The sequence below is a fragment of the Crocodylus siamensis genome, chromosome 1, assembly GCF_052110815.1.
Source record: "Crocodylus siamensis isolate JL-2025a chromosome 1, ASM5211081v1, whole genome shotgun sequence".
Lineage (NCBI taxonomy): Eukaryota > Metazoa > Chordata > Crocodylia > Crocodylidae > Crocodylus > Crocodylus siamensis.
Genome location: NC_143395.1, coordinates 304,181,133 through 304,197,756, shown reverse-complemented (window position 1 = coordinate 304,197,756; position 16,624 = coordinate 304,181,133). Strand labels below are relative to the sequence as shown.

At 46.9% G+C, this 16,624-nt stretch overlaps 1 protein-coding gene across 2 annotated transcripts in view; it reads left to right on the top strand.

The window, feature by feature from the left end:
* The first annotated feature begins 531 nt into the window (after nucleotides 1-531).
* The window catches only part of SEPTIN10 (septin 10), a 56,118-nt gene continuing 40,025 nt past the window's right edge, over nucleotides 532-16,624 (top strand). The window contains exon 1 of one of the 2 annotated variants that reach the window (XM_090021485.1): nucleotides 532-722. In XM_090021485.1, the coding sequence (XP_089877611.1) occupies nucleotides 693-722 (30 nt within the window). In that variant the 5' untranslated portion in view covers nucleotides 532-692. The remainder of the gene's footprint in view (nucleotides 723-16,624) is intronic. The other variant, XM_090021478.1, reaches the window with a different exon arrangement.

Genomic DNA, 16,624 nt, shown 5'->3' with positions numbered 1-16,624 from the left:
AAAGACAGGGGGAACAGAGGGGTCGAGCCCCGCCCCGCCCCGCCCCGCCCATTTGGGCAAGAGCCTCCCGTTGGACTGGCCCCGCCCACTCGCGCTAGGCCCCGCCCCTCCAACCGGCCCCGCCCCTTTCCCCTTCAATCCCAGCTGTGGCCCCGCCTCTTTCCTTTTAATCCCAACCGTGGCCCAGCCCTCCGCACCCGTCCCGCCCTTTCTCCCACCAAACCGTGCAGTGGCCACGTCCCTTCCCAGTTTCCCTGTCAGTGTGATAAGTTTTTACTGATTTTTTACGTGTGATATTTGTGAAGTTTCTATGTTGAGATGTAAATTTTTGGTACTTTAATAAAAAAAAAATTAAAAAATCCCTTCCAGCCGGGCCCGTCCCTGCACCCTCAAATCCCCTGTCCCCCGCCCCTCCTATCCGGCCCCGCCCCTTTCCCTTCAATTCTTGCCGTGGCACCGCCCCTCCCACTAGGCTCCGCCCCCTTCCCCGTCAGTCTCCGACGTGGCCCCGCCCCTTCTCTCTATTATCTGCGCCGTGGTCCGGTGCCTTCCAGACGGCCCCGCCCCTTCCCCCTCACTCCTTGCCGTGGCTCCGCCTCATCTCTTGCGGCTGTCGCGCCCGCGCTGCCGGTTACATTCCAACAGTCGGTGCTGGCCGCACTACCGGCCCCGCCCGCCCCCGCCGCCACCTCATGGCTTCCCATGACGGGGCGCGGCAGCCGGTGAGTCCGCGGCCCTGGCTCTGCCTCCGCCGGGCCGGGCCGTGTGAGCGGGGCTGAGCAGGGGCGATTGGGGACGGGACAGGACGGGACGGGCCCTGCGCCGGGAGCCTCGGGGGGCGCACGGGGGAGTTTTCATGCGGCGCCGGATCGGGGCGGGGAGCGGAAAACAGAGCAGCAGGTCGGGCGGGGGGTGGGGATTGGAGTGGCCCTCTGTGGGGGTGGGCTGGGTGTCTGTCCAAAAGGTTGATCTCTGCTGGACTAGAGAATCCTCGGGGTGGGTGTGGGGGGAGCAGAAAGCAGAGCAGCAGGTAGGGGAGGAGAAGAGGGTCTGAGCAGCATTCCAGGAGGGTGGGGAACAGTAACCAGAGCAGTAGAGCAGGTGGGAGGGAGTTGGAGTTATGCTCTAGGAGGGCCTAGGGTTGCGGGAAGCGGAGCAGCAGGTTGGGAAGGGGGTGGGGCTGGCACTCTGGCAGAGCAGAAAACAGAGCAGCAGGTTGGGAAGGGTGCCCAGAGTGCCCCTTGGGGAGGGTATGGGGGAAGCAGAAAGCAGGGTAGCAGGTCAGGCAGGCAAAGGGGCTTGAAGTGGCACTCCCAGTGAGTGTGGAGGAACAGAAAGCAGAGCAGCAAATGGCACCGGCTGGACAGGCCCTTGGGGAGTCACGGAGGGAGCAGAGCAGCAGGCTGGGCAAGGGAAGGAGATCTGAGTGGTGCTCGGGGAGGCTGAGGGGGTGCAGCATGTTGGGAAGGGGACTGGAGTGGCGGTTTGGGAGGAGCACAAAGCAGAGCAGCAGATTGGGTGGTGCTTGGGGAGGGCACAGGGTGAATGTGTGCCATGCCTGCCGGAAACGGTCAGCCCCTGCTGGACTCCGCCCTTGAGGGTCTTCCCACCCCCGAGATCCTCTGCTTGTTCTTCCTGGACTCTTCACTTATGGCTGCTGACTCATTTGTCCAAGCAGTCGTTACGCCGTCCTGTTCAGGGCGAGATGGTTATGAAAGTTGGTTACAGTTGGCGATTAAACCAGAGACGTTTCAGTCGTTTTCTGAGAACTGTTGCTTGGAGAGGCATCTCATTATGGAAAACAGCCCTCACATAGCTCAGGAGACGAGTCGTGCAGCATGGCTTTCAAATTGCGTGTAGCAGTGCTCTAATGGATCTAGACAGGGATTGGCATATGTTTGAATTTAAAAAAACACTGAAAATGAGCAAACTTGTCAAGTTAGATCATTTATAGATACTCTGTGAATAGAAAAGAGGTCTCAGGCTGTAATGCCATGCAAGAAAATGACCCACAGAACAGCATGGCCCCTGTTCGTTTCAGTAGCTATCAGTGGATGACTGCCTCTTTGCAACTGGAGGAAAACCTTGCTGTACATAAATGCAAACCGTGTCAACTTTCCTCCTCTTGCTGGTCAAAAACTCAGATTCAAGCCAAAAAATTGGCCCACATTCACTTTTTCTAATGTTTTAATTTGATTAGCTCATTGCATTGCAGCAAGTGTGCTGCCTCATCCCATCCCCATTCATTGTTTTAGTAGCAAAGAAGGGACAGAAGAGTGGTCCACTGAGCCAGAAATTAGGAATTGTCTTGTCTTATGTGGGAGTTTTTCCCTGTGTAGATGGATGCAGCCCGCTTAGCCATTTTATCTGGCCCACAGATCTGGTGGGGGGTTCACCGTTGTGGTGGCAAGGAGAAATCCTGGCAGTGACACTGTGGGAAGGACTGGTGCCTGCAGCTGTGGTAGCGGTGGTGCAGGCTGTGTTAGAAGCAGGTCCATGCTTGGAGCTATGCTCTGCTAAAGCATCCCCACCTGCTCATAAATGTTAGACCTAGTTGCTCTTTCTTTTTTTCTGTCAAAGGGGCATTCTGATGAAGGATGTTTGGCTCTGGGTGATTTGTCCCTAGATGCCTTTATGGTTGAGGAGATGGGACCCACCTTTTTGACAGGTGTACCACAAATTAGCCTTGCACCTTTCTGAGTGCCACTCTTGTCCCTTTTCCCTGTCTAGTGTGTTGTCTGCTTTCAGCTTTCTGCCCTATCTGCTGCTGTGCTGCCTGCCCACTCCCTCATGTACCTTGTACCACATACAAGGGCTGCTTGTGCCACTTGTACATGTGCCCAGGCTCCCCTTGTGTTAGAACAGACTGAGGTGTTACTGGAGCCCTGGAGTTTTGCATCATCTTCTCAAACCAGAGTGCTGAGCACAACTTGGGTATCTTCAGGCTTTAATTAATCTTGGGATATCATGTATTGTACATTATTGTACAGTTTTAGCTTGTGATCCATGTAGAATTGCAGAGAAGTAATGTAAATGAGAGAAGAAATGCCAGGATTTGGGGCTTTTCTGTAAATAAAGAACAAGTTGTGAGAGTAAGTTTGAGATACATGTGCCACAAAATATTTTTGCAGATAATCTGTAGTGAGAGGAAATGGAAAAGATTCAGTACCAGCAAAAGTGAAATGTGAGTGGGATTTAATAATCCTTAATAAGCCAATAGAGATTTGGAGAGGGGAGAGAATCCTAGGCAGAGCAGCACAAGTCGAAGAGGAACATAAATAACAATGGAGAGTTGTAGGGAGGGGATCAATGTATAAATAGGATAAGTGGATGTAAGATCAGAAGGGGTCAGGAGGAATATACATGGATAATGTTAAAAAACAGGAAAGCAGTTTCAGAGTGGATTTGTAGGTGCTGGGGAGTGGAACCAAAATGTAATTTCCCAGATTAATAAATATTATTGAAACACTTCTTACCTTATTTGTTGTAAGGGGCTTTCTGTCAATCATTACACAAAATACATATAAAATCTCTAGTGGAATATGGTGCAGACCTGAAGGTATTGTATATGTTACTTGATGCAAGGTAAGAATAGAATTGTAAGGCTTTGTGATGCAGGTGTGCAGCATGCTGTACTTATGCTTGAAGAAAAAGGAACAGGATGATGATTTCAGCAAGATTTGTTGGATTTGTTTAGAATGGAAACTTGTCTTCTGTGCTGTCCAGTTTTAGTGGGAGAGGCTGTTTAGAAATTCCTGTCCTAGGATTAGTATGGTCTATTATAGTTACCATATTATTTTTAATTCTAGATTTTGGCTTAAGTGTAAGTATAACAGTTTAGGTACATTTACTTCCATCCTTTTTTGCACATACTTTCATAATACAGCAGTTAGATAATCTTAAGAAAGGCATTGATGTTTAATATGGAAGCTACCAAAGAAGAATTTCAGAGAAGTCATGTGCCTGACACTTTTTGGAAAGAGTTGAGCCAGTAATGCTGCTTTTCTAGATTTTGTCAGGCTGAACCTAAGTGCATTGTCTCATGCTTTTGGAGTGCCACCTTTTTTGTCCTGTGGTAAACCCCAGGTATTAATAATCTTAAGACTCAAGAAACACATGCTGGTACCTCCACAACTGCTACTGAGTTGGTCAGATCCTTCAGAGTCCTTATTTGAATGTGTTTTTATGTGGGGCCTAATTGAGATGAACATGGGAGTGTGTGTGTGGTGTGTGTGTTTAGAATCTTTCAGCTAGTAATGTTGATTGGAATGTATTTATGTAATATATGCCAGATGAGGGCATTAAAGTGTGGAGAAGTCTAATCCAACCCTCAGTTTCCTTTAACCCACTCATGGTAGTGAGACAGTTAGAGGTTCTGCTTCTTATCCTTAGCAGAGTTTACTTTAATTCAGTGCTTTTCAACATTTTTCATTTGAAAATTTTTGAGTGAAGGTACAGAGTCTTTTGAATTGTAATTATGGGTATTCACGTACTTTTGATTGATCATAGCCATCTTTTGTGGATCCCTTTAGACTAGGGGCTGGCAAAGTCCAGGCTGCAGGTTAGATCTGTTCGGCAGCGGATTCCATTTTCCAGCAGCCCCTGCCCACATGGCTGGGGCCAGTCTTTATGGAGACCCCAGCTGTTGCCATGGAGATCAGCCCTGGCCTGTTGGCAGGGCATGTGGCAAGGTAGGGCAGGGGGCTGCTCTGGAGCTGCTTGGACCTTGTGGTGGGGGCAGCTTGGTCCAGTGCCAGGGAGGAGCTGCAGTCTGCAGCCTGCGCACTCTAGGAAGGGGTGTGCAGGCAGTGCTTTGCGGGTCTGCCCTGGCTCAGGACTGTGCTGTCCCCGATGCAAGGAGCCGGGGAGGAGCCATGATCTCTAGCCTGCATACTCTGGGAAGGGGCGTGCAGTCAGCGGATTGTGGCTCTGCCATGGCCCTGGACCAAGCTGCCCCTGCCACAAGATCCCAGCGGCTCTGGAACAGCCATCTGCCCTGCCTTGCCCTGCCTCTGTGGGAACCCCAGCCAAGCACAAATGTGGCTGGGGTCACCGTGGAGACCAGCCCTAGCCATGCAGGCTGTTGCTGCTGGGAAATGGGGTCTGGCTACCAGCCGGGTGTGCCATTTTGTCCACCCTCCCTTAAACATAGCCTGTAGACCCCCAGGGATCCATGGACCACAAGCTGAAAACCACTGCTCTAATTACAAATTAGGACACACTTATACTTCAGTGTAGACAAGAGATACTGAAGATGACCAGGGTACTAGAGCCAGTCTAGCTGCAGCAGTCTGGAGCTCCAGACAGGCTAATGTATTCTGCTTTTGCAAATTTATTCTGCTTTTGCTAAACTGGATCAGGAACTTGAGCTAATTCACTTGAGCTCTGATATCTTTCCAGTGTAAACATACCTTTAGAAAGGGTAAATTTCTGGTACACAAATGTACCCTTCCCTTCACAGCTGGGACTATATGGCAAAGCTGCCACCACTGCTTCCCTTGTTCACCTCAAGGACTTCACCATAGGCTCTTGCACCAATTACCAGATCCTGGGGAGCTCCTGTGAGTCCCCACCAGGTCTTACCTAGCAGTTCCCATCCCTTCTGGGGAACTCTCACATGTATCCAGATACATGGAAAGAGGGGAAATAGGAAGGGTATTAGTCTTAGTTGCATGCTCAGTCTCCTGTCAGCTCCATTTGGGGCACACCAGTCAAAGGGAAGCTTGACCTAATATGTTTAAAGGTCCACAAGACTCTGTGACACTCCTTTTTAAAAATTTCTCCTTTTTAATTTTATTATACAGTATAACCTTATAAATCTGGTGTGCTTGGGACCAAGCACTTGCTTGAAATTTGAAAATGCCAGATTTTTTAAACCAGCACGGTGGCCAGTCCCAGAGGTGGGGGAGGGGATAGCAGCAGCCAGTTCCAGAGCAGCCGCACATGGAGTGGTGGCACAGAATGGTGAATGGTGGTGGCAGCTGCCGTGTGCAAGCTTCTGCCTCCATGTCTGGGAGGGCGTGGGAGAGTGGCGGCTGGTCCCAGTGTGGCGGGAGGAAGTGGCAGATTTTTGATAATTCCAGATTTTTGGTATCTGGATTTATGAGGTTATACTGTATAATATCACCTACCACCTTAATAAAAAACTTATCTGAATGTGTCCCTCTGTACTTCTGTGTTTTTACCAGTACCAAAATAGTGGATTCAAAGTCTTCAGCTTTCAAATTACGCCCATTCTTTGCTAGTTTAATTTCTTCCATTGGAAATTCCATTTCTGCTTTGTCTTGGGGAAAAAGCATTGCTAGACCATTCAACAGGAAAAGGAAGTCCAGGGATGCTGATCTGGAGGTACACCCTCTCAAGTTATTTATAAGAGGAATTTCAGAACCCCTGGAAAAAAGATCAACTTCCAATATAGGTCTGACTTCTAATAAGTCTCTGGTAACCATTGGCTCTACCAAACTGAACACAGCACCCAAAGGTTTTCTGATTTAAAAAAGTAATTCTTGGCACTATCAAATAAAGGCCTGGTACAAACTGGCAATGAAGACTGATATGTGCTGCCTTCTTGATGAGCCAAGGAAGGTCCTCTGGGAAAGTCTTGGTTCATGGCACTGTTCCCTTTCTTCCTGTTCCTCAGTGAACAGGGCACTCAACTTGCAACAGGGTCAAGTGATGCTGACTTAGAAAAGGAAGCATAAGACATATTTGGCAGTCATGCCTTTTAAAATATCTGCAGTTAGCAAGCACTAGTGTAAACTTCACTACTGGTATTGATATTCACACCAATATTGACAATGGCACCGTGGAAAAAAAGCAAGCTGGGTTGGTGCCAGCTAATTCTATGAGGAGGAGATGACTGTATTCCCAGTACTGCCATCACATACCAATGCCATGTACAGAGATACTCATGGTATTTGAGATCTTTTGGTACCAAAGTCATTTCAAAGAGCAGCACCAACTTTCAATGTTGATTATTCTGCATTTGCGTCACTAGAATTTACATATTTTCTCAGTTCTTTATGTGACCTTTCCCATTTCAGATTATTCAGTACAGCTGAAAGACTTTCTTTGTAAATAAGATGCTCTCATTTTAGAGCCTTATTTTATCAACTTCAAGCATGGCAATGGCCTGATCAACCATCTAAATCAACCAATATCATATCCCCCCTTGGTCCCACGGGGTGCCCAAGAAACTTCTATCCAGAACCCCTTCTTAGCATTCAAGGAAGTATCAAGTGTCAAGCATATTTTGCTACCTTCATTTCTGTAGATAAGAAGGAATATTCGCTGCTGACAGAAGAGGTAATAGGAGCCAGCTTTTTAAAGGGATTTCAGCATCTAACAATGCATGTACTGTTGTTTACAGGTGAGCACCTACCATTGAAATGAATGGGGAATAGGTATATTGGCAAAATTGAAAATCCTACTCTGTCCTTTTTAACATCTTTTTGGTGTCTAAATATCTTTAAAAATCTGGCCCTACAACTTGTTCAGTAACATTCTTCATCTCCAAGGGGTTCTCGTTCCTGGCTTCACAAGGATGTTATCATTTCCTCTACCAGCCCCCAGTGACTTCTGAGCATTTTGAGAGCTGCTAGTCCACATTGTTGAGACTTCTGAAGTAGTCTTCAGTGACGTTACTGTCTGATATATTGATTTCCTCCGTTTCTCCTTAAATACTTTTCCATATCAAGCAAGGACATCTTAGATCTAGCCAAGACATGTGTTAGATGGCAACTGCAGTGCTATCCAAGGTTAACAGAACAGAAATGTATATATCGGGTACCTCAAAGGATTTGTAGAGTGCTTATCAGGATCTGGGGGAACGTCTGTTTGCCAGAGCGCCCCAAGGGATGACGAGGTCAAATGGTCACAAACTCTTCCATGACCGTTTCAGGCTGGATATAAGAACTGGACTTCTTTACTGTCCAAGCCACCATGGCTTGGAATAGACTGCCCCTGGAGGTGGTTCAAGCACCTACTTTGAATGCCTTCAAGAGACATTTAGATGTTTATCTCGCTGGGATCCTATGATCCCTGCTGACTTGCTGCCCCTGGGGCATGTGGCTGGACTCGGTGATCTTCCGGGGTCCCTTCCAGCCCTAGTGTCTATGAAATCTATGTATGTCCACAATAAGACCAAGTGAGAAAGACCAGACCAGACCAGACCAGACCAGATTAGAAAGACGAGACTAAGTGTGTGGACACATGAACGCTTGGACCACTTTTAAAAGGGGAACATTTCAAAATTGCAGTAACTAGTATGTTCTAATCGTTGTGTGAATGAACTAAGAATGATTTAAATGCAGCAAGCCCCCTCCAACTTTAACCTTGGCTGAAGGAGTGCTAAAGTCACAGCATGAAGTTTCTGTGAATGATTTTTTGTAAACAGATGACCTGGCTGCAAGGTCAGTTGCAAAATTAGATAGGCCAGTGTTAGTCATTGTATGGTTAGTCCAAATGCTTCACTCCCTACTTACTAGACGTGTTCCTGTTTTTCACTTGTCTAGACCAGCACATGGGTGAAGAAGGAGGAATAGTTACTAACCTTTTATAGCTGTGATTCTGTAATATATTATCATTCATGTGGGTCCACTATTCATCCTCACTTGTTGGCAGTCTTTGATGTCTGAGAATTTTGAACTGGGAGCTACCTTCTTTAGTTCTTCCAAAAATAATTTCTCTTTGTAGTCTTGAGCAGGTGAGGACATGTATAGTGCAGTTATAGTCCACAAATGCTGCTGTTCTAAAGGTTCCAATTTTTCTTGTAAGGAGAGAATGCACATTGAGGGGGGCATCACCAAGACTAATAACAACTTAAAGAAACATGCTTGCTATTAGTTAAGGAGTAATTGGTCCTGCATTGTGGTAATTATTGACTTGTACTACCTTACTGCCTAGGGGTTCCACTTTGATTAAGGTCTTATTACATTGGGCACTATAAAGATGTTTTTAGAAATTTCCCTCACACTGAAAAGTTTCCTGTCTGATTAGATAAAATAGACAAAGGGTGGCAGTGGAAATGGGCATTAAGAGATGAAGTTACCTGGCAGGTCATCTGTGGCACTGTGAGGGGGGAAGGAAGACATGCAAAGAAGGTAGGTTGACACAGTTGCACCTCTCTTTGTTTGTGTTGCATGTTAGCATTTGGTGCAGAAATCTGTCTGGAACCCCAGTTTCCCTGTGGCTTCTAAATGCTCTGCTGCTGCTGCCTGTCCCCTCCTTTCTTCAGCCTCTGAATTCAGTAGGGTGTAAGACAGTGGAACGGTGAACAGTAGCAGCTTTTACTGCCTGGGCTCTGGAGCTGCGTGACAGCGGAAACTCTGGGGAGACTCTGCCCTGATGAGCTGGTGATTATGGAGCTCACTGCTCACACAGAGCTCCAGCACCGACCAGGCAGTGAGCACAAAGCTCGCTGCACATTTGTGGCACAGCCAAAGTGGGGATGCTGCACCTCCATTGCCTTGTTCCTGAATCCTGTACCATGATGCTTGGTCTATAATACAGGTTTTATGATCTTTAGGCTAGTGCCGTATTGGCTGGACAGTGGTCTCTGTCTTGCTGATAAACTGTTTTAACAAAATTTGTCAATTTAATTACTGAATTTTCTTTGAGCAGTCTCATTATCACTTTTCTTGTTTTGTTATGCTGTTTCCCTTCCATGGCTTCATTCTGCTTCCCTTCCACTTTTTCTGTAATGTATAATATCTTTTGCTTCAGTTGTTTTGAAGCGTTTCTCTTACTTTTTTCCCTCAATTTATTCTTTAACTCCTTTTCTGTATTTTTGGTTTCTTCGTTCTTTGCTCCAAAATCTCTCTCTCTCAACCTTTAAAGAGCTATTTGTTTGGGACTTCTTTCCTATTTAACTCTCAATGGCAACATGACCATCTAGTGGAGTTGAATGCAGCTTTGAATATTAAAAATACCATGTCTTTATATTCAACCTCCATCTGACAAATGGATCTGTAGCCACTGTGGGAAGGCTTGCCACTTGCACATCAGGCTCTTCACCCACACTACTGCCAAGCACCACTGACTGACTGGCTTTATCGCACCTTCTTTCTGTCAAGATGTTGGGTGGCTAATGTCCTGGCATTGACGTCAACTGCTGAAGGAGAAGTGGATAATTCCTAAGTCCTATGCTTGGAGATTAAAAGTTTATCTTTAAAAAATGTCTGCATGCATGCGTTAGGGTTGCAAAGTCATCAAGTCTTGCTATAGAATGCTCCAGATTTGTCCAGTTTTAGTCTAAAATGTGTAAAATTTAACAGTTAAACTCCTAATACAATTTTTTAAATTTTAATTTTAAAATGTCATTATTCGTTTAAGTAAAGGTTTTTCCTTACTTAACATAAAATAATAAGGCTTCTATTAGTAAGCCAATAATGAGTTGATTAACTAAACTTTCCAGAAATCCAAAGATGGTTCAGTGAAACTTAGTACTCATCCTGTCTTTGAAAATGCACTTTCAAAACATTCAGCACTGGACACTGTTTTGATGAGACCATTAATTCTGGGAAGGATATGACAAACAAAGGAAGTATTTAAAGATTTAGAATTCAGCTAACGTTCAGATTACAAAGCCTTGAGTTATTCATTGGTAAATTTGGATATGATATAGTCAGCTGGCACAATTTTGCTGCTCCACCCATGAGAGGAATAACGGGTGCCCATTTGAAAAGAACAAGCTAAAGTAACAAATAACTTAATTGCTTTTAACATAATTTACACTTAACTCAAAATTGCCAAGTTCTATTTTAACAATAACTTTGTGATTTGGTCATAGCTGTTATTTGGGAGTATATTATGAATTTAAGAATAATATTGTAGATTAATGCGGGGGTGTTAAATATGAGGTCCATGGAACTGTATCCTCTAGCTCCCGGTGCTGCCAGAGTGACCCAGGGGCAGCTTGTAGTTTGTTGCATGCAGCACCTGTTCCAGCTTGTGTCCCAAAGGTGATGCCACATGCAGTATGTGGCAATCCAGGGTCAGGCTGCATGTGGTGGCAGCTCTAGCTCCGGCTCCAGCTCTGGGGCTGTATAACGCAACCCAGTGACAGCTCTGGCTCTGGGGCTGTTATGTTATGTTGATGTTGAAGTAGATGTTATTTACTTAAAGTTTAAGAAGGCCTTTGACACAGTGTTGCACAAAATTCTTATAAGCAAACTAAACAGTTACAATATAGATCATTACACAGTCTGGTGGGTGGAACATTGGCTTATGGGATGTACCCAGAGAGTGGTGGTAGATGCATCGGTTTCTACCTGGAGAAATGTGGGCAGTGGAGTCCCCAAGGTTCTGTCCTGGGGCTGATACTGTTTAATACCTTCATTAGTGACTTGGACGAGGGAGTAGAAAGCACCCTGTCCAAGTTTGCTGATGACACCAAATTATGGGGAGAGGTAAACAAACTAGAGGGCAGGGACCTAATCCAGGCAGATTTGGACAGGCTGGGGAAGTGGGCGGAACAGAATAGGATGCAGTTTAACAAAGATAAGTGTTATGTGTTGCAACTGGGGAGGAAGAATCATCAACACTCCTATATAAGTAGCACAACTGCGGAAAGGGATCTCAAAGTCATAGTTGACTCTGAAATGAACATGAGTCACCAGCGTGATGCGGTAATAAGTAAAGCTAACCACACTCTTTCTTGCATAAGTAGGTGCATCACAAACAGATCTAGGGAGGTGATAATTCCCCTCTGTGTGGCATTGGTCAGGCCGCAGCTAGAGTACTGCATCCAGTTTTGGGTGCTGCACTTCAGGAGGGATGTAGATAACCTGGAAAGGGTTCAGAGGAGGGCTACCCATCTGGTAAATGGCCTATAGAAAAAATCCTATGAAGATCGATTGAGGGACCTGAACCTCTTCAGCCTCTGCAAGAGAAGAAGGCTGAGAGGTGATTTTATAGCTGTCTCCAAACTCACTGGAGGGACAGCAGGAAATAGGGGATATGATATTTACCAGGGCGCCCATTGGGGTAACTAGAAACAATGACCATAAACTGAAGGACATAAATTCAGACTGGATAGCAGGAAAAAAATTCTTGGGTCCTGGGATCGGTTCTATTCAATATCTTCATTAGTGACTTGGATGAGGGAGTAGAAAGGACCCTGTCCAAGTTTGCTGACAACACCAAACTATGCGGGGAGGTAAACACACTAGATAGCAGGGAGAAAATCCAGAGGCCTACAGAAAAAAATGTCGGCCGGTTGGGAGACCTGAACCTCTTCAGCCTCCATAAGAGGAGGCCGAGAGGTGATCTCATGGCCACCTACAAACTCATTGAGGGGGCCAGCAAGAAATAGGGGATACAGTGTTCACCAGGGCACCTGTCGGGATAACTAGAAATAATGGCCACAAACTGGAAGAGAGCAAATTCAGATTGGACATCAGGAAAAAATTCTTTACAGTGAGAGTTGCCAAAATGTGGAATAAGCTTCCAAGGGAGGTGGTGCTGTCCCCTTCCTTAGAGGTATGTAAAAGGAGATTGGACAGACACCTGGCTGGCGTCATCTGATCTCAGCACCCTTTCTTGCCCAGGATCGGGGGTTGAACTCAATGATCTAATACAAGGGTGGGCAATTATTTTGGGCAGAGGGCTGCTTACTGGGCAAGCCATTGAGGGCTGTGTGACAGGCAGCCCAGGGCAGATAAATATTAATTTTCTAAATTTTGTAGGGGCCCTGCGGGCCGGATAGAATGGCCTGATGGGCCACATCCAGCCCCTGGGCCTCATTTTGCCCACCCCTGATCTAATAGGTCCCTTCCGACCCTAAAATCTATGAAATCTATGGGGTTGTACAGAGCATCCCTGGAGTGGCTGGAACAGGACTGAGCTGCACATGGCACCTAGTCTGGCCGCTCCAGGAAACAAACTGAAATGCAGGGCTGGTCTGTGGGTCTGGTTTGTCTCGCAAACTGATCCTGCACAATTCCTTTGGACCCTGCTGGCTGCTCCTGCACTGAAGCTGCCTCATGCCCCAGCCAGCCCCTCTGCAACACGTTAAGCCAGGTTGGAGCAGCTCCAGGCTGGCCCTCGGCCCCCCTGCCAGCTGGGGCTGCTCCAATCCTGTTCAACGTGCTGTGGTCCCTGGGAGCAGTAAGCTCTGGCATGATGTGTCCCAGAGTTTATTGCTGCACATTAATTGCACGTGTAGGCACTTCTGCTTTCTCATAAAAATTGAGTACTTGGCTGCCAGAGTGCTGAGGGAATTAGCAGAGGTCATTGTGGGACCCCTGGCACAGCTTTATAAGCACTCCTGGTGCTCTGGTGAGGTGCTGGAGGGTTAGAAAAGGACCAGTGTGGTCCCCATTTTCAAAAAAGGGAGGAATGAGGACCCAGGAAACTACAGGCCCATTAGTCTTACCTGGGTCCTGGGGAAGCTCTTTTGAGAAAATTATCCAGAAGTACATCTGTGAGGGACCAGCAGGGGAGATCACGCTTAGGGGCAGCCAACATGGGTTCATTTGAGGCAGGTCCTGTCAGACCAAGCTGGTGGCCTTCTGTGACCAAGTCACAAAATTCTTGGACGCGGGTATCAATGGTAGGAATAGCCTTTCTGGACTTTAGGAAGGCCTTCAACACTGTCTCTCACCCCATTCTCATTAAAAAACTGTGGGACTGTGGTGCCAACACCTCCACAGTCAAATGGGTCGCCAACTGGCTGGAGGGCCGCACCCAGAGAGCGGTGGTGGATGGGTTTTTTTCGACCTGGAGGGATGTGAGCAGTGGGGTCCACCAGGGCTTGGTCCTCGGGCCCGCACTGTTCAACATCTTCATCAGCAACTTGGACGAGAGGGTGAAAAGCACCTTGTTCAAATTGGCGGATGATACTAAAATGTGGGAAGAAGTGGGCCACTGGAGGAGAGGGACAGGCTGCAACTAGATCTAGACAGATTGCAGGGGTGGGTGGATAAGAACAGGATGGGATTCAATACTGATGAGTGCAAGGTACTTGGGGAGGAAGAACCAGCAGCATACCTACAGGCTGGGGATCTCCCTTCTAGTCAGCACAGAGGCAGAAAAGGATCTTGGTGTCATTGATTCCAAAATGAACATGGGCCGCCAATGTGGGGACGTGGTCAGGAAGGCTAACCGCATCTAGTCATGCATTCACAGATGCGTCGTAAACAGGTCCAAGGAGATGATCCTTCCCCCTCTATATGACACTGGTCAGGCTGCAGTTGGAGTACTGTGTCCAGTTCTGGGTGCCGCACTCCAGGCGGGATGTGGTCCAGAGGATGGCCACTCGCATGATCGGGGGCAGCAAGGCAGGCCCTACGAGTGGAGGCTACAGGACCTTAACCTGTTCAGCCTCCACAAGAGAAGGCTGAGAGGGGATCTGGTGGCCGTCTACAAACTGGCCAAGGGGGACCAGCAGGCTATGGGAGAGTCCCTGTTTCCCCAAGCACTACCGGGAGTAACGAGCAATAACGGCCATAGGTTGACAGAGGGTAGATTCAGGCTAGGTGTCAGGAGGCGCTACTTCACTGTCAGGGCGGCTAGGATCTGGAACCAATTTCCAAGTGTAGTAGTGCTCACTCCTACCCCGGGGGTCTTCAAAAGGAGGCTAGATAATCACCTACCCAGGGTTGTTTGACCCCAGCATTCTTTCCTGCCAAGGCAGGGGGTCAGACTTGATGATCTGCTCAGGTCCCTTCCGACCCTACCTACCTACCTGCCACAGTATAGAAATATCCTAGTCTTGATTCAAGTGACAGGAATAAACTACATATCTTGGGAAGTTGCTCAAACTGCTTAAAATTTGTATCTCAGTTCTCATCTTAATTTATGAGGTTTCATCTTCTAGATATTGGTGCTTGGTATGCCTTTTTCTGCTAAATGAAAGGTTACTACTACCAGAAAACTTCTGATGAAGGTTAAGTAGATTGAGTTGCTTTAGTCTCTTGCTATAAGGCATATTTCCAGAGTTTGAATCATGCTTGTAACTTTTCACTGAATGGTTTCCAAGTCCTTAGGATTCTTTTACACATGTGGACACTAGAACTGGACACAGTATTTGCTGTGGATTTTCTCATGATATACACCAGTGGGGGCCAATCTTTTTTGGAAGGAGTGCCACAAATTAGCTTTGCTACCTCCCTGAGTTGCACTCAAAACTCCTTCCCCTGGCCGATCTGCTACTTTGCTTTCTGCTTCCTGCTTTATCTGTCAGTGTACTGCCTGTCCCCTCTGCATGTCATGCTGTCTGCCGTGTGCCATGTCACTTGTGATATGTGTGCCACAGGTTAACCACCAGTGATGTACACAATGGCAATACCAGTCTTCTCTGTTTTATTTCCATTTTCATACCTCCAAGGATTGCATTTTTGCTTTCTTAGGGATCTAGTCCACATTACATTTATGGCAAAATTTATGGTGTAAATCCTGTTGTAAGACAGTGGTGCCACATGGACGCCCAATTTAAGGTGCTATAAAATGACAAACCAGACATAAAGAAGTTCCATATATAATGAGGGGATATTGAAAGTTCCTGGCAGAGGGGTGCAGGGTTTAAACCCCTTGATGGGGGTAGGGGCTTCCGCTTCAGGAGCCTTTGATCCCCTGTGTCAGGCAGCCTTGGAGGGGCTGCCAGCAGTTGCATTATTAGGATAGGCCCCCAGTCTCAACCATCATGTATCTTGCTATGCACTTCTGGTTTGGCAGGATGTGTGATTGTTGAGATTTGGGATCAGATCCAGTAAGTGATAATTTTAACAGGTGCCAGGGGCCTTAGTACCTCATTATGTGAGACCACATTTAGTTGGTTTTCCATTGTGGTGCTTAATTCTTTGTCTGTTAGCCCCTTGGCAGGCATTAAAACAATGGTGTGACTGGGATCGGTGTATTTTTATGCCCCATACCAAACATGATCCCTCCTGCCAGGCCAGATTTTCTGGGCTGAGGCGTAAAATTCCTTTGATTCAAATAATGCCACTGTAGTGCTGTCCCCAGACCAATCCTGTAGATGGGCAGTGGTAGGTTCCAGACCTGGGACTATCTGGGTGTATCTACACATGCAATTAATGCATAGCAAGAAACTCTGGAGCTTATTGCTACAGAGTTTGTTGCTCCCAGGTGCATTGTTTAAATGTGCACCCAGGACATGCACATTGAGCCGGTTTGGAGCAGCCTTGGCTGGCAGGGGGCTCTGGGGGCCAGCCTGCCAGCCCAAGGCTACTCTGATGTGGCTCAACCTGATGTGGAGGGGCTGGCTGAGGCATGAGGGTACTTCAGTCTGGAGCTAGCTGACAGGCAGCCCCCACACTGAAGCACCTTTGTGCCCCATCCAGCCCCATCAGTGTCTACATATGCACTGCTGCAGAGTAAAATACTTCACAGCAGGATAGTACCTGTCCTGCTGTGGAGTTAATTAGTTTACTCCAGCCTAATAAGGGTGGATTACTTTGCAATAAACATCTCATGTAGACACACCCTCTGAGTACTTACACAGGAGCAAGGCTGGAGGAGACCTAAAGAGATCATCTAGTTTAGTTGAGGATCAAATGTGTGACCGTGATGTTATCAGCACACACACTAACCAACTGAGCTAGACTGGTCTCATAATCAGCTTATTAATGTGTTAATTGTGGCATAGTTATAACATGCAGAGAGG